This window comes from Chaetura pelagica, unplaced genomic scaffold (genome assembly GCF_000747805.2).
Source record: "Chaetura pelagica isolate M959 unplaced genomic scaffold, ChaPel_1.0 scaffold676, whole genome shotgun sequence".
In the NCBI taxonomy this organism is placed as follows: Eukaryota; Metazoa; Chordata; class Aves; order Apodiformes; family Apodidae; genus Chaetura; species Chaetura pelagica.
The window spans coordinates 1,066,388-1,083,755 of NW_009953724.1; the positions used below are offsets into that span (position 1 = coordinate 1,066,388).

The following is a 17,368-nucleotide window of genomic DNA, read 5'->3' on the forward strand; positions in this document are numbered from 1 at the left end:
CTCCCTTTGTTTTATCTGTTTTTTTCTTTTTTTTTTTTTTTTTTTTTTTTTTTTTTTATCTTGGCATTGCTACATTGCATTTCACTGACAGGCAGATGATTTATACTGTTCTTCATTCTCAACTGTTCTCCCCTCTGGTCCTGTCATTCCAAATGCTTTTTAAATGTTATAATATTAACTTGATATGGGAACACAAGGAAGAGGCTAGAACATTTTTTAAAATGAATCAGAAGGTTGGAGTAGACTGTAACACATGATGCAGTGTTATTTCCAGTGCCTCCGACTGAGAAATAAACCATTTTCATCTGTTCTTAAAATTAATGAGATTTATCTGCATTCAGCACAAAGAGACAGGGTGGAAAGCTTGCAGCTTTGCATGGTAAAGCAGAAAAAAAATGCCCTGTCTCCTTGTAAGAGCTGGCATTTCTTTAGCATCCACTGAAATGAGCTGTATTTGCTCATCCAAGACTCTGCTCATCCAGCTCTCTGTCCTGCACAGGTGCCTTGGTAGTATCAGGTGAATCACACGTGGCTGAGGTTTGTTAGCAGAAAATTCCCTTGTAAAAGGGAAGTCTGTGCTGCAGGAAGATGGTCAGTGACAGCCTCTCAGGAGGGGGGATAACAGCATAGCTGGGTGAGGAGGGGACATACTCCGAGTGTTACCCCACGGGCTGTGCTGGCTGCAACACTTGGGCAGTGTCTGGAACTAACAGCCCCAGCACTGCAGCTTCCCTTGATGCCAGGGCTGGGCAGCCTGACAATCAGACTAGTGGCTTTCTGCTCATACACAGTGGAAACCCAAGCCCTAGAGTCTTCCTAAAACACGCAGCAAAATACCTGATGGGAATTTACAAAACTGGGAAGGTAACAGTTTTCTTTGTCTCCCTGTTCAGCAGAGGAAAGCAGGTCAGAATTCAAACCAAACCATACCGGAGTACTTGTGAGCTCCTTGTCATTGAAGATTAACTGCAGCTTTGCATCTGGTGACAGCTTTTCAACCTCCAACCACAGCCTCACTTCTCCTTTCTCCAGAACATCAATGTTCCATCCAGATATCAGCTTGATCACTAGAAAACAAAGAGAACCAGGGAGGGGAATTCAAGGGCAAACCACCACCTTTGGCTCAGCCCGGGTTGTGTCAGGGCTCCCTTTTCAGGATCTGTTCCTATGGCAATGGCTTCATGCTGGATCAACTTACATGGGTTCCTGATTTCATGGCTACGTTTCAGTAACTTGTCCAGATCTGAAATGCAAAGAATAGCAAGTTATTTAGTTTAGGACAACTAGCACAAAATTAACTTGTCTTGTTAATAAGCTTTATTTATGCCAAGAGGAAGATGATTAATTACAAATAATTTGATAGTGGGGAGAGCTAGAAAAGCTTGAGAAGATAACTCTTAGTATGTCTGAATAAAATGTTGGATGTATAAATTCAAGAAATACGTAAAGAGGTTTTAAATCACTGTGATCGTGTAGTTGTGTGTGAAACCTGAACTGTAATGGAAAAATGACCTTCCAGGAGCTTGGAATCTTTTCTTAGGGGCTGTAAAAGAAACTGCTCTTGAGCCTTCAAGGAATGGGAAACATTTTTCTGATGATGCCAATATCATTATCACTTACCATTCCTCTATGAGAAACTTTCCTCTAAACATCTAATATTAGAACATTCTAGCACACTAGATTTTTATTCTTGTCAGTTATTAGTTTTTTACCTTCTTTTGTTAAAGTGCAGCTGGCAGAGATATCATCATCTACATCTGTGACCTCCACGGAATATATACCCAGATCCTTTTCTGATGGGTCTTTCAGTATAAGCTTAGATCTTAGAAATAAAAATAATAACAATAAAAAATGGATTTTCCACAAAAGTTATGCCTTCTGTAACAGAATGAAATACATTTGATATTTGATACTCACTTATTGCCTTTCTCTTCAGTCTGAACTCTGTCAGCATCTGGTGGTCCTTCATAGTCCTTTGACCAGATGAATTCAGAGGAGTCATTCTTTTCAGGAGCTTCAAAAGCCATATAAATGAAACCCTCTTCATCGACTCCAAGTTCAATTTCATTTGTGCCTGTATGAGAAAAAAACCAAACCAGAACATTCCTTACCAAAACAGATCATGGTTAGCCTCTTCTGGACACCTAACTCAAATAAATAAATAAAATAAGTGTACAGTTAAAAGTAATTTAATTTGGGTAGTTTTGTTTGCGATCTTTATTCTGACTGAGGTTCTTTCTTTATATGAAACATGTGGCTGATGTTTCATAAAGGAATATTTTTACTGGAAGCATCATAGTATTTACAGGTTCACACAATCTCATCACTTGATTTCATACCAGGTTTGGTTTTAGCCACCACAGGATCCGAGGGGAGCGAAGGGGGCCCCATTCCAGCCTTGTTCAGTGCTCTTACTCGGAAAATATAACAGTTCCCTGGCTCCAGATCAGAAACCTGCACGAAACAATGGCAGGAATTAATGTAAGACTAAATGAGAAGCAACACCTGGATACTAAGTACTTATACCAACCTTCATATGGGTGGTGGCTATGGCCTGCTTGGTTATTTGTTTCCATTCCTCTGACCCTTCTTCACACAAGTCAACATGATACCCTGTGATGGGACCTGCTCCGCTGTACAGTGGTGCTTCCCAGTGGAGCCTCAGGGATGAGTCCCTTACTTCAGTGCACTTCACATCGTAAGGAGGGCCTGTCCAAAGAAGGGTGTGTTGTCAAACAGGAACTCTAAAAATGTAACAGGGTGCACTTTGTTTGAGTTTGAGATCAGAAAGCAGAGAGTTTTAAGATAACAAATACTTGGTTCATAGGAAATGCTTTCTGTGCTGATTAACTGTAGAGGTATGCTCTAGAAAAAAGCATGTATCAGCTGGTTTAATGTTACTTGCTTTGGTGTAATATACAAAGATGATAAAATATTAATCCAAATACTTCATCCTCTGGAAATATTTTTTAAAATACCTGAGTGCTGCATCTGTGTAATGCAGAAATGAAGTAATAGCCTGCATCTGAACACTTCCCAAGAAGTGTTAGTGTGCTTTTCTGTCCTGGAGCCACCCTTATGTGGACCTACAGTTTTCAGAAGTTCCTCAGATTCACAGAAGAGTGAGGAGATAACTGCTGTACCTGGTGATATTTTTCTGTCTGTTGTTTTTGAGTAAGAGATACCTGGTTCTGGCATTGTCCATTCCTCACATCTGAACAAGTCGCTGGGTTCAGAGACTTGCCCAACACCAGCCAAGTTCACTGCACAGGCACGGAATTCATACAGGTGACCTTCCTCAAGGCTGCTGACCTTTGAGTTCAGAAGTGCAAATAGATTATTAGTACAGTCCTACTTCCTAAGCTAGAGGAATCAGAGGAAGACCAGCTCAACCCATGCTAGAGCTATGGTTCCCACCCTTCTTTAAGGACAGAATTAAATCTGAAATGAATACCATGTAAACTCGCTGAGGAATTGGCTGAATATTGACTTCATGCCAATCTAGCTCAGATGCATCGTGCTGATCTAGGAAATAACCCAGAATCCTTGTTCCTCCCTTGCGCTTTGGGGGTTTCCAGCCAATGGTCATGTTAGTCTTCCCACAGTGGAGGAGAACAAACCCGTGTGGTGCTGATGGACAAGCTGTGCAGTGAAGGGAGAGAAAACACTTGTGTTCAATGCAGGCTTGGGAACTAGGGGTCAGGAAAGGAGATGCAGGTATGGGATGGACTGGGCTGAGGAATTCTCTGTGTGCTTATACCAGAAGTGATTCTATTTGTGTTATGGCCCCCTAATACCACTTTTGCAGTGTAAAAGTATTTGAAAATTATCAGATTCTGATTTGTAAATCCCAGCAAAAGTCACAGATGTGTCTCAGGATGTCTCTTGCTTGTTGCTTTATGGTTTGTCTGATAGAAAAGGTGGAAGCAGTGGTTTGATAAAATGGAGAAGATGGAGGGTTAGATACTGGCTAATGTGGTTGGCAGGATTTTGTAATTGCCCTGGAGAAATTCATAATGCTGATTTCAAGATACTAGCATAATGGAGCACTTAAAATGGCCACTTGCAGCAGTGGCAAATGGATACTGCAAATATAACACATTGCTCAGGAAAAATGCTTATTAAATCTGCCCACCCTTGACAAGTACAATTGATTACAGAAGCTGAAGGGTACGAGAAAATCAGTTCCTTCTCCTTATGCTTTGCTTTGCTTATCTGCTCAACATTATGACCATTACATGTAATAATCATAGCTATCCATGACAGATAAATTTTTGAGGCATTTAATTTGTGTATGTGAAGGTATGTTACTTACCAATAGCTGGCCTTACAACAATGGGATCTGTTTCTGGTGAGCTTTCACTTAGTCCTGCCTCACTCACAGATTTCACACAAAAGACATATTCTTTTCCAGGCTGCAGCCCAGGAACAGTAAATCTAGGAGAGGAAATGAATATGTTTGTATTTAGCCGTTCAAAGTACAGGAAAACAGCCTTTTGAACAGGCTGCAATATGTTTTAAGAAGGCATTGTTACTTAGAATATCATTATGTGCCATTACAAATTAAAGAGTACTGTGTCACATGAAATGGTTACCAATAACTTAGAGAGTAAGTATAGATCAGACAGAGAGGTATCACACTGCTGGCTGGAACTTTATATTAAATCTCTTATAATAGTGCTAAACCATTGAAGTCAATCTTATATCCGTTTTTGATAATTTTGATATCTTGGAATATTTCTAATTTATAGACTACACTTATTTTTGTTCAGTTCATACCAGAATTGTTATTTTAACCTTGTGGACACATCCAGTAATATATTTAAAAAGAGGGAGGTGTGGGGGGAAAAAAAAAAAAAAAAAAGAAAAAAAAGAAATTAAAAAGTCACTTTTGAGTTTTCTATCACATTACATCTGCACAAAAATTTATTGAGCACTGTCGAAGGATTAATGAAATGGAGTGTGACAGCCACCCACCCAGAAGCTTGTCTGCCTTTGAAAAAACTTCAGTTTAGGTCTTGGTAGTTCTGTCATTCCTGGGAGAATAAATAGGGTTTTTTAATGGACTTTTTCTGCTTCTCATGTGGCCTCCACAGCTGGAGAGGTTCACTGTATCCTGTGTGTGAGTGACACCAACTTATTCTACTGGAAAGCAAGCAAGAATATGGAATGTGGTTCTGCGGGTACCACAAGGTCTGTCTGCTTTCAGCAGATCAAAAGGCAGTGAAGACACACTCAGACTCTGCCAGTCTGGCTCTGGATGTACAAGTGAGACTTTGAGCAATACTCCCTTCTAAAAGAGGATGTGGTCCTTGTTGGTGTGCAACCCAGGTGTGTGCAGAGAGGGAAGTTCTTTCTTTTATCTGAAATACGACTCCAGCCACAAATAGAAGAATCCAGGCTGGCCCCCTCTCTTCCCTCAGTGGAGTACAAGAGCTGAACTCACTCATTGCATGTCACGGGCTTGTTATTGACAGTTTGCCATTCTTCTGTCCCCGTCTCCCGGCAGTATATGTAGTAGCCAAGTGGCTCCAGACCATCCTTTAACTTGTCCCACTGCAGAACAACAGATGTCTTGGTGTCTCTGAAAGCTAAAACCTGAGATGGTGGAGGCAGAGTAGCTAAAAACCAAACAAACCACACGCAGAGAAAATTAAAAAGGGATTTTAGGAGTTATGAATTTTAAAACTGTATAAGTGAGTTTGATTTATTCACCTTTTTCAGAGCATAATTTTCAAATTAGAGCAAAATACATTGTTCCAGTCTACAGCCTACACTGTTATGGTTGGGTGTGCCATCTCTAGTATTCCTCTCCCTTACAAACCATTGATTCCTGCAGAGTAACACCTGCTTAACCTTCTCCAGAGTGGAGGAGAAGCGAGACTCCTGTAGGAACTCTCATGTGACTTCACTGTGACATGGAACCTGCTTCACTCTTGAGAAAAAAGAGCATTATGAACACTAGGACAGCTTTGAAATGGGAGAATGTAATCTCTTTGCATAATGGAAACATGGGCATGAGTCTTTCCATCTTTTACTGTTGTCAGCTCAGTTTGGGAAGAAAACAAACCAGATCAGCCCTGCAAAGGCTGCTGCTCTGTCTGAGGCCCCCAGGAACAGGTTCCTTCAGCAGCCATATCATTCCTTCCAACATTGGTTTGTGTAACCTCCCTCTTACACAGAGCTGGGAGCATACTTGGATTAAGCACAGGCTTCAACTGTTCCTTATTTTATTAACTGTAATTCCTCCATCAGGGCTTGGTTAGATTTACACTGCACTGACCAACTGCAAAGTAATTGAACAAGGATTTAAGGCTTTAAAAGATTTCCTGATATCAAAGCAACTGCTGTGTAATCATAAACCGTGATGTTTAAAGGGAAGGGGAGGCAGAGGAACCCACACGTTACTTTCCTAGTACATCTCCTTTTCCAGATCATCAGTGTAGAGTATATTAATGAAATAATTACCCAGTTTTGCTCCAGCAGTGACAGGCTCACTGGGCAGGGATGGCTCACTGATCCCATACTTGTTCACAGATCGCACACGGAAACGGTACGATTTTCCTTTAGCAAGATCAAAGAGTGCAAATCTTGGGGAATTAACTGGCATATCCAGATTAACCATTTGCCAGGAGTTGCTGCCTTCAATTGACTGTAAAGAAAAAGGTGATGATTTACAACTCATGTTGGAACTCAAGCTTAAAACCCCCCTGTGCAACAACAAAGCTGATCTTTACAGGAAAGTAGTTTAAAAAATAATAAACAAGGAATCAAACAAAAAACAAAACAAAAAATGTAAATGATGTATTTCTTGATGATATGCCCAAACTTTTCTTCCTTGGCAACAGAGGGCCCCTTTGCAGCAGAAATGGTACAGTGGTGTGCAAGGAGAAAGTAGGAAAGGAAACTGATAGTAGATATGTAGATACTAATGAATTGGAAAAAATTATTAGTTTGGAACAGAAAAGTGAACTATTATGCAGTTCTGCCCAGCTTTTTCACACTTAAAGGGTGATAGGGCAGGAACAATCTTCCTGTTAAAACTCTCCTACCCTTTTGTGGTGTAAAGCTCACTTTTTTTTTCTTTGTTAATCATTGCTACTTGAGTTGGTGTAAAGAGTCAGGTAATTACTCCAGTAACCTGTGGAGCAGGAGAGAGGCTGAGCAAGCCATCTTTGAGGCTGCAGTTTTCCAGGTGTCAACAAGTGACGAACCTGGCCTGTGCTACAGACCATCTGAGAAATGAATTATTATGTTCTGCAGTTTCTCTTCTATGTGATATTATTTTCTTACCTTTTCCACATAATAATGCAGGGGTTCTTTGCCTCTTGGATCTGGTTCATCCCAGGCCAAAGACACATAATCTTCTCTGACTTCACTTGCATGAACATTGGTGGGTGGCAAGGGAATTCTAATATGTCCTATGGGAAGGCAGAATAGGCTATGCTTTGGTTACCACATGGCAGGAAAAATGTTCTTTTACAATGAATGACATTTTCCTACTATAAAGTAAGATTCTTCAATATTAAGGAGGAGACTTAAACCTTTTGGGGTAGTAGATTCAAACCAAGATTATTGTAACAGGTTTAGGATAGTTTCTGGTCCTTGTGCAGCTTGCAACTGTGTTTCACCATTTATTTTCCTAAGCATGTTTTCCCCAGAGCCATGTTAGTACAGATCCCAGACATTGTTGTAGAACAATAATTTCTCTCTGAGAGGGTGGCTCAGTAAAATGTGAACTTACCTTCCAGGTCATCCTTGAAAACTTCTATTGTCCTGCCTTCGTCATATGGAATAACTGTAATGTCAAACAGGGCAGTGTTAGCACCAAGAGGAGATGTCTGGGGCTTGTCAAGAGAGATGGAGCTCAGGACTGTGTAATTTTGTTAGATGCATAATTATACACATTTCATTACACACAATTAAATGTCCTATCTGGTAGTTTGATATTTTCTGTTCAGAATAACACCAAGGTGGGTTCTGCAAAGGCACAGTGTGGCAGTAAGTAGCAGTGATATTTGTGAGAATGGGAAGGATCTGGACAAAATGCATTCAGTTCTACCTGTAGCCTCACATTGTACTTAAGCAGCAAATGTTCCTGTTTTAAGTACAAACCTGTCACTCTTTCGTCCTTGCTGGGGTCATACGTTGTCACTGGATCACTTGGTTTTGAGGGATTACTGATTCCCTCTTTATTGACAGCCTTCACTCGGAACTGGTATGTCTGTCCTTCAGCAAGGCCCAGCACAGGGTATCTGCAGGTTTTCACAGGCTTGTCATTGCATGGGACCCAATCCTCTGACCCAGCAACACACCTGAAAGGAAACACAGCCCAGGGAGCTCCTGTGTGGCTTTCCCACATCATCATAATGAGCTTTTTTCTTGCTCGTAGTTGATTAACATACAGACCTTTCAATATAGTATCCCAGGATTGGACTTGCTCCATTGTCACTGGGTGCTACCCAGGAAAGAATCAAGCAGTCTTTATTTACATCATGGCATTTCACATTCAGGGGACATCCAGGTGCACCAGCTGTTTCTGCTGCAGCATCTGTTGAAACACCAGTGATGGTCGTTAGGTGTTTCTCTTCTCTGTACCAAAATTTTCATTCAATAGCTTAATTTTGAGTGTCTAAGGGCCTACATTCCTGTAATGCAAGTAATGATTTCTAGTACCTAATTCACTATTGAGAATAACATTTGGACTTTTTGATTATTGAAAATTGGGAGACATTTTCTTGTGAATGAGGTTGGGAATTCCTTTATGTCAAGGTATCAGGAAAGGAACTTTTATTCTCAGTAGGATACAATCCTGCTCATACCTCTCACGAACACATAAGTGGTCTGCTCTTTATATCCATCCAGTGAGGGGACACGGATAGTGTAGAATCCCTCATCTTCTTTGTAGGCACATGACACAGTCAGAGAAGCCTCCTGGTCTTGATACTTTAGTTGCAGTCTTTCAGAGTTCTGCAGCAACTCACCTGGGAAGCATGAGAAGGGGTAAAGGAACTCCAGCTGAACTGCTTGAGTCAGGAGTTGCATATTTCCAAAAGCAAAAAACCCCATGGACCAAGATGAGGGATCAGTAAGACACTCCTGATATTATTATTATAGTTAAAGTCATAGTCCTTGATCCTACTTTATTGCTATACCTCTCTGTTCCCTTAGTACACAAATGCACAGCAAAAAGCATGGTCCTTGTCCTGAAGAGCTTGCAGTCCAAGAGAAAAAATAAAATAAAAAGGCTTCACATTAATTAGTGAATAAAGAAGGGTATCCTTCAGGCCAGGGAACTGGATGCTCTGAAGTCTGCTAAGTATTATGCCAGCTCTAACTGAGGATACATTACCCCTCAGCATGCAGGGCCTTTTGACTGAGTGGTGCTCAGGAGTAAGAAAATTAAATCATCCTGTGCATTTTGTGTATGTTTATCAGATCTGAGATATAAACTCTGCCCAAACTCTCCTCAGATCACTCTTAACTCAACAGGTCCTGCTGTTTTCCCAGCTGATTCTGGCAGAAGTGCTGGAATGGCAAGCACAGCCTTACTGCATTGCTTCTGCTTCCAAAATGTAGTAGCACAGAAAGGATACCGGTTTGGTTAAACTTGACATCTTTGATTGCCAGCAGAACAACACAGAAGTTTTCACTAGGGAACCACTGGCTTTTGAAGTCTTGACACTTCCCCTCTACAGAACCAAGGCTCTTGAACTGTTCTTATGAACAGAAATGTCATTAACTCCAAAGCATTTTTGTGATACCATCATTTTACAAATGAGGAAAACACACAAATTAAATAATAACATCTGTAGCTTGAGAAAAGCCAAGAGCAGCTCAAAAATCCTCAAATTCTAATTCTCTTCCATGAACTTTGGATCACAGCTATGAGTTCAAGTGGTATATTTGTGTTAGTTCATGGATATAAACTTAGCCTTTGCATACAAACCATCTCTGAACCAGGTAATGTCTCGTTGGTGTTCAAGTAAATCAGAAGAGAAGTAACAGGAGAGGGAGAAAGGCTCCTTTTCTCTTGAAAATAAAGGTTTCAGTGGAAAAGCCAAATCTGCCTCTTTGGCCAGAAGAGATCCTGGGAAATAAGAGTAAAAGTCATCATGAAGAAGAGACTTCCCAGAGCCTTTCTCCTTGTATTATTTTTATTATCATATATTCAGAGTGGTACCTGAGCAGTGGTACCTGTTTTCACATGTGATCATGCTAATAGGGAAAGCTATAGCTCAGAAAAAAAAAAAGATAAAACCTCTTCAGGCTATAAAAATAAAATAAATGATAACAACAAAATAATTTACTCACTTCTGTATATTTCTGAATCAAATCCTGACTCCTTTCCATAATACTCTATAAGATAAGAAGAAAATGCATTTAGTAAATTTCACATCAGTGTTTATATTCCCCTCAAAAACATACAATGATACTCAGCAAACTATGTTCTCTCCTCAAACCAGCTCTTAATGTGAACATTGGAAGTATTATTATGTGGTAAAACATCAATTAATTTGACAGCTGATGAGCTTCCCAAAGAACTGAGGACGTGTCTGTGCAGGACATTGTTCATACGATTGTACTAGTGTAAGTGATCCTGCTGGAAATGCTCACGAGCACATGGTTACTCTTAGCTAAGGGGGTTTTTATTTCAGTTTGGTTTCTGCCTTTTGAAGCTGCAGTAGGAAAGTTATGCTGAATTAAAGCAAGTATCCAGGGAGCTACAACTTTGGTCCTGTGCGTGTACCAATATGGGACTGTCCAAATCAGAAGTGTGACAATCTAGGATCACCCATAACTGAACTGTTTCAGTTATGTCCCTGTTTGGAGACAGAGCGTGACAGCAACTCATTGCCACATACAGCATGGAAAAGGAAAGAAAAAAGTGTTGGAGTCTTAAACATTACTGAAAGTGGAATTTGGCCAAATCCCTGGATTTAAACAGCAGTCCTAGAGGAAGATATGGGATTCTTGAAGACTACCAGTGACTGGGACTTCAGGCTTTAACCAAAAGAAAGGAAATCTGTCCTGAGATAATGAGGCAGTTCCTGGATGAGGGAAGTGTGTCTCCTACCAGATCACTTGTTTCAACAGCCATGGGTTCTTTGGAGGTATCACAGGTCACTGGCCTGTTTCATCTGCTCTAGTCTGGGAGAGCTACTGGCATCCCAGCACAAAAGAAAATTACTTGGAGCTGAAATCCAAGAGCTGAAGCACTGAACACAGGATGAAATTGAGCTACTTCGGCTGAAGAAGAAAGAAATAGAAAGCACAAGATACAAAGCACATCCCAGCTCATCCCAGCTCCTGTGAGACCCTCAGTGATGTCTTTAGGGAAACTGCACTTCTGCTGTAGGAACCAGAGACCCCAGAGACCCTCCCCTGGCATCAAGGGCATTCCAGACAGTGTGGGGCCAGGAGGAGAGATGCCATCAGCCTGCCTGGGGGATGAGGAATGTTTCCAGTAGAAGGTGGATTAAGGCCTTGGTGTTGTCTCTATTTTCAGAATGTTAAATGCAAACAGCAAAAGGAAGAATCATGTTACTGGGATGGCATTAGACAGGGTCAAGGGAGAAGGAACAGTGTGGGCTTCTCACGCACAATCACAAGGAACAATGTTTGCAAGCTGTTGGTATGCTGGTCAGGCCTGAGGAAGGACAGTTTCACCAGGCACTTAGAGGTGAAGTCTCATCCAAGGTCTTCTGTGATAGACCACAGCCCTTTTTCTATCATCACATCTGCTCTGATCCTGAAGATTCTGATGGGACATGGGAGGAGTATGTGATTATTGCCATGGAATTTTTTTCAGACAGCTGCTTCTGCTTCATGGCAAAGGCCCAGCTCCTGAGTTCTGGACATACTATAGGAACCTTTATAGAAGAGAAGCATTGCACACTTGGTAACTTTTTCTGTATTTCTGCATTGGGGTTAGGGGAATTTAGGAACCTGGGAAGGCTTGCAAATTAAGGTTTTCTGGACTATTATTCATGTCCCTTTAAAACTGGTAAATGTGGGCTGCATATTTCCAGATATGCTTATTTTTTATACCATTTAATTAAAGGATCTGACAGTTATCATAAATAATACACTTCTATTCTGGAGTCACATTCTTCTGTAACAATATGTACCCCCAAATGGTATTGAGATGTGATCAAAACATGGCATGCAAAGAATAAGGATGATAATAACATAACCCACGACAGAGCCAAGGATCTATAAAAGCACCAGCAATAAATACACTATCTAACCCAAATAAGAGCCTTTCTGTCTGCAAAAATAGTTGAAGCTGGTTTTGCAATTCAGTCAGTCAAAGAAACCCATCTCTTCATAACCAGTAAGATGTCCAAAGCAAACCTGTTTCCTTCCTATCCATCTGTTACCATTTGAATTACTCCCTGGACTCTGGTAACTCCTGATGAAGTGTTTAGTTGCCTACAGTTCTGTAGGTCTATTCTGTTCAGGCTTGTTATGACAAATTTGTTATTTTATATGTATGTGTGTATATATATGAAATTTGAACAGCTAAACTATGATCCTATGAGACTGCATCTTCCTTAAAGCTTGATATAATTTCCTTTTTTTAAGCACTGGTAGTTTAATTCCTTCACCATCTGTCTGGATTTGGCTTGTGGAGAATGTGTATCTACAGAGTCTATGCCAGTTATTTTAAGAACACAACAGATAAAAGAAGAAAGTCTTGTATTTGCTCTTGGTAGTTACTGATTTGAGAGACAACTATGGTGTTCTATGTCATATTGCACTGAGAGATCCCTTTGTAAACCACAGTGCTTGTTCACCAATTTCTTGCTCACCTTCAGAAATGCAGCAGACTCGTTCTAAGCCTGTTATGTATGTAACTGTGTGGCTGTTTCATATCAGTCCAGAAGAAATAAGTACCTAAATTTAGTACTATTTTAGCACTGGAAAGACAGCTGTGTCCAGATGGAATCTGAAAGATTTTGCCTGAGTCCAGAAGTGACTGAGGAAGAGAAGCCATTATATCAGCCATATTCACCTTAGTGGTAGCTCAGGAATATTTTAGCCAGTTGTGCTTTCTCCTCACTAATAACTGAGATAAATTCTCCTCTCCTGTTAATAGAGTGATCACTCCTTTCTCTGTTTTCTGAGGGTGCTTGTATGTTCCTATGGTGCAATGTATAGCATTTAAAAGATTTTGAAGAATCTAAAGAAATAGAACATTTTAAACTAAAAGAATATTTTCTACTTACTCCTGACAAGCAGTGTAGCATATGAATAAGCCTCTCCATATTGATTCTTAACTTCAACACTGTACTCAGCAGAATCTTCCATGGAGCATCTGGAAAAAAAGAAATGTTTCCCCTCTATTTTAGCTTTCAGTTGTTGTTCATTCTTCATGTGACAAATTCAAAGGGGTTCTCCTTTAATCCCACAAGGTAGAAGTAGGTATTTGCTTTTTATCAAGAAGCTGCTTTTCCTTTCAGTTAACAGGATTTCTTATACGTAGTAGTCAATTCTTTTTCTTGATATTCGGAAGTAAAACATTTCAAGCAATGAACAGCCAAAGACCTGTGGAATACTTGGCTCCACTGAAGATCTATGCATATTATCTTTATCACATGTATAATTCAGAGGGTTGGTCTAGTGTAATTCTGATATTGATCCACCCTAAATCACATTGGTAAGTCTGCTTGGGAAGTGTTGTTAACGTGTGTGGCCTCGCACTGAATGAGAAAATTCTGGCTATGCGTAAAAAGTAGAGCAAAAAGAAATATGGCTCCAAATTATTTTTAAAAGACTAAACCTGATGAATTATAGTTGAGATTGATTCTCAATGGCAAAGGTTTATCTCAGACACAGCACACAAAGGTCAAGCAGGGTCAGATACCAGCCGAGTTATATTTTTTGTTTAGCATACACGAACTGGGAGTTTCAGGAGAGCAGGTCCTATGCAACTGAAAAAACAATCAAGAGCACAGACATTACCTGCTGATGTGCAGGGTCAGCATCCCAAACTGGTTTTTTATCCTGTATTTCCCTGCTGGAGCTTGGCGAGGATCGATCCGGACTCCATTTTTATACCTGATTCAACACAAAGGAAACATGTTGCTTAGGAGGGGATGGAGAAATCAACTGGTAAAACTAACACTTTATTTTAAAACTAGCTATGTCAAACACAGCAGAGGCACAACAGAAAAGAGGAGTAGACACAATTTTCTCTTTTACAGATCTCCCACATCAATCCATCACAGCCTTGCAGCTGAGCTAGATCCCTTGCTCTAGTCCTGCGTGTGCTCCTTCCCTAGGGCTGCCTCCAGGCAGCTTCCCAGTGGCTTGTTGCTTCCTCCTCAGTTTATGCTCCTTGTTGTGCAGGTTGTGTGAGGGAGTGTGAGCAGATGTTACTCGCTTCTTTCTGTTCCCTGGACATATGTGGGAGGTTCATATTCTCTTTGCTCTTTGAGTAATTCAAAGAGGTTGTTCTGGAAGGGCACAGGACATCAGCAGCTCTGACAGTTGTGGAGTTAGCTGCCTACGAAGTAATTAGTAACCCAAATGTTTGCATGCTTCAAACCTGCCATGGGAGGAATGGTCAATCACTCTCACAAGTTGATCAAGTACACTTTGCAAATTGTTTTTTTGAGGTGATCTTTCATTTATTTCTGTCCCTCTGTTATTAACAGTACACAGTGCAGTCAGGCCTGGTATGTAGCACTTCCTCTCCTGTGGTTTGGTAAATATGCAAAGCTGGGCAAATGAAAGAACTGGTTTGTATCTTATAAATTGTAGAAGTGCTAGCAGTTTAATGATAAAACTTGCATGGTATCCAAAGTAGCCAAGCCTTGGTGGGATGTGTGTGTGTGCATTAAATCCCAGGTTTGCCTGCAGGATGGAGTGTAGCACTAAGGGAAGCAGGGAAAGCTGCATGAATGTCAGTCCTGCCCTGCAGGACTCTCTGCTGCCTCCACAGCCCACGGAACACTTCATGTCTTCTCTGGTCCTAATAGTGGAACTGGAGAATTCAAAGTGCTTTCTGAAGCTCTTCCTTCCTCCTCTTTAGCAGGACACAGATGTTCCTCCCGTTGTTGCCTCCTGAAGCACACCTAGACCATTAGCCATGTGGGCAGTGTGAGCCATTGCTGTTGACTGACGTACCAAGTGACCTGAGGTGGTGGGGAAGCCAGGACTGTACATGCCAGTGTCACTTCCATCCTCTCCCAGACTGCATGTGCTCGGAGGGGGATCCAGAACATAGGTGGTCGCCCTGAACGCAGCTCAATGTATTCCTTCTCCACGCGTGACTTCTCTACAGCCTGTGACAAGGACACACTAAATAAAGCGATAGGAAGGGATTATGTTCTAATTACACACATTCTTCTACAAAAGGGACGCATGATAACACTTCAGTGGCAGCAGTATAAGGCCTTGTCCTTGTTTCTAATGGTTTTGAGGTTGTCCTAACACCTGATTAGATTTAGTATCCCTTCCAGAATGCTAGTCAATCTTGGCAATGTTAATCCTGTTGGCATTTCTGCTGCCAGTAGAGATGTTTGATCTGACCTTCCTCCGAAGGGCCCTCTTGTCAGCTCTCACACGCAGCAGCCTGCAGTTCCGAATAACCCTCTCTTCCAACTCCTCCATGTCATTCCCAAACAGAATTCTCTTTTGCCCCCTCTGTTCTAGCTCTAGGATGGCAGCTTCTCTTCTTAGCTTGTAATCCCTGGAACACAGGATGATAAGATCCAACAGAATTTAGGAGAATGCTTTTTATTTTGGTCTTTTTTTGTTCTTGTTATATAGCACGTATGTTTAGTTAAATCAGAATAAGTGTTAAAGACAGAAACATCAGCTTGCATGCAGTGTGGGTGTGAATGCCAGACAATGATGCCTTCTAGGAAACAGCAGTAGTTTCAGGAGAGACACTGCATTAATGGCACAAGAACGAGACCCACTATTTGACAACTTTTAATCCCAGGCAGGGAACTGGGAGAAGGATTAAAGAAAGGTGGGATATTGCTAACTATTTAGGATGTTCAGCCATCACAGAAGGACGGACAGCAGGATCATTGCCAAGATTTTCTGGGGAAGGGAAGGAGTTCCACCTGTTAACATTATTTATTAATCTGACTCTGTTTTCCATTTATTCCTATGAAATCTGGTTTCTCTTAAGCCCTTGCTTGTGAGCAAGGAAATGTTAGGAAATATTTCTCATTGTCACAGGTACCAGGGGGATGTAATTTTATTTCCTGCGTTTTCATTGAGGTCTGGCATTTTTCATTTTAAACAAGGAACCCCTTGATTGAACCTGTTCTTTTTCTTCCAACAAAATGAGTTGGAACCTGTGACTCCTACACACAAAGGCTGTAGGTTTCACACAGGTGTTGTATTTGAGTTATGATGATTTCTGACTTACTGTGGTATTTCAGAGGTCAAGGCAAGGGCAGCTGCTATTGATAACTCTGAAAGGCTGAAAGTCTCTTCTTCCTCACTTCCAGAGGCAGACACATGTAAAAGAATCCAGACAAAGTTCCATAATTTCATGAACTCAAAATTCAACAAATCTGTGAATGCTCAATATTGAGTGTAGAAAGTCCTGCCTGGACCTGGTTTACTTGGCCTGTCCCTAACTCTGTGCCTTACCTGGTTTTGAACTTTTTCTTTCTAGTCGTGGAGGTCATTTGCAGGCTGTGTTGCCTCTCCTCCTTTTGCTCCTCCTCTCTGTGGTGGAAAAGGCTTCGAGTTCCCATGCTGGGAAGTCAAAAATGAACTTTCTTGCTGGAATAGAGTAAAGCATAAAGTGGCTTTCAAATGAGACATCTTAACAGCATCTCTGAATTATAGTTAAATCTTCACTTTGACATTCCAGGGCTACAAATCAAAGTTCATATAATACTATACTACCTTTGTATTCAGACTGTGAAACACTATTGTTTAGTGATGCTTCTGTGAAAAATGGAATCCTGTGAAGAAATTAGTAATTCTGTGTAGGCAGCTGAAGCTGTAACAGAACAGTAGGTAGGCAGCATTTTGAGGGTAGATTTGTTTTCCTACGACGGATCTTACGCTCTAAATCTGGTGGATATTCTTCCAGGGAGTTCCATTAGATCAGACCCCCAATATAGCATGCAGACAGATGAGGAGCAGCATGAAAAGGGATATCAGAGGGACATGGAAGATTAGGGACACAATATGGTGTGGAACATCAGATAGTGAGATATGGAGGAAAAGTTTAGAAAATAAGCTGAGTTTTGTTCTGGAAAATATACATTTTAGGGTAGGTGTGATGCCAAATAGCCTGTGACCTGCCACCCAGGTTGTGATTGCACCATGTTCTGACCCTGCCTGGGTGTGCCAGGGGTTAGATAAGGCAGTGCTGCTGAAACAAGCA

At 41.0% G+C, this 17,368-nt stretch overlaps 1 protein-coding gene across 1 annotated transcript in view; it reads right to left on the bottom strand.

Moving 5' to 3' along the window:
• Positions 1-16,727, bottom strand: part of MYOM3 (myomesin 3) — a 25,643-nt gene extending 8,916 nt beyond the window's left edge. The window contains exons 1-24 of the mRNA XM_010000633.1: positions 16,621-16,727; positions 16,394-16,468; positions 15,541-15,700; positions 15,136-15,293; positions 13,969-14,064; positions 13,233-13,321; positions 10,315-10,359; positions 9,950-10,090; positions 8,823-8,984; positions 8,410-8,551; positions 8,116-8,315; positions 7,745-7,798; positions 7,294-7,421; positions 6,469-6,652; positions 5,447-5,621; positions 4,316-4,437; positions 3,455-3,642; positions 3,186-3,312; positions 2,531-2,709; positions 2,340-2,454; positions 1,918-2,074; positions 1,713-1,822; positions 1,199-1,243; positions 931-1,067 (exon numbers count right to left, since the gene is read on the bottom strand). Of these exons, the coding sequence (XP_009998935.1) occupies positions 931-1,067; positions 1,199-1,243; positions 1,713-1,822; positions 1,918-2,074; positions 2,340-2,454; positions 2,531-2,709; positions 3,186-3,312; positions 3,455-3,642; positions 4,316-4,437; positions 5,447-5,621; positions 6,469-6,652; positions 7,294-7,421; positions 7,745-7,798; positions 8,116-8,315; positions 8,410-8,551; positions 8,823-8,984; positions 9,950-10,090; positions 10,315-10,359; positions 13,233-13,321; positions 13,969-14,064; positions 15,136-15,293; positions 15,541-15,700; positions 16,394-16,468; positions 16,621-16,727 (3,096 nt within the window). The remainder of the gene's footprint in view (positions 1-930; positions 1,068-1,198; positions 1,244-1,712; positions 1,823-1,917; positions 2,075-2,339; positions 2,455-2,530; positions 2,710-3,185; positions 3,313-3,454; positions 3,643-4,315; positions 4,438-5,446; positions 5,622-6,468; positions 6,653-7,293; positions 7,422-7,744; positions 7,799-8,115; positions 8,316-8,409; positions 8,552-8,822; positions 8,985-9,949; positions 10,091-10,314; positions 10,360-13,232; positions 13,322-13,968; positions 14,065-15,135; positions 15,294-15,540; positions 15,701-16,393; positions 16,469-16,620) is intronic.
• Positions 16,728-17,368: the final 641 nt, after the last annotated feature.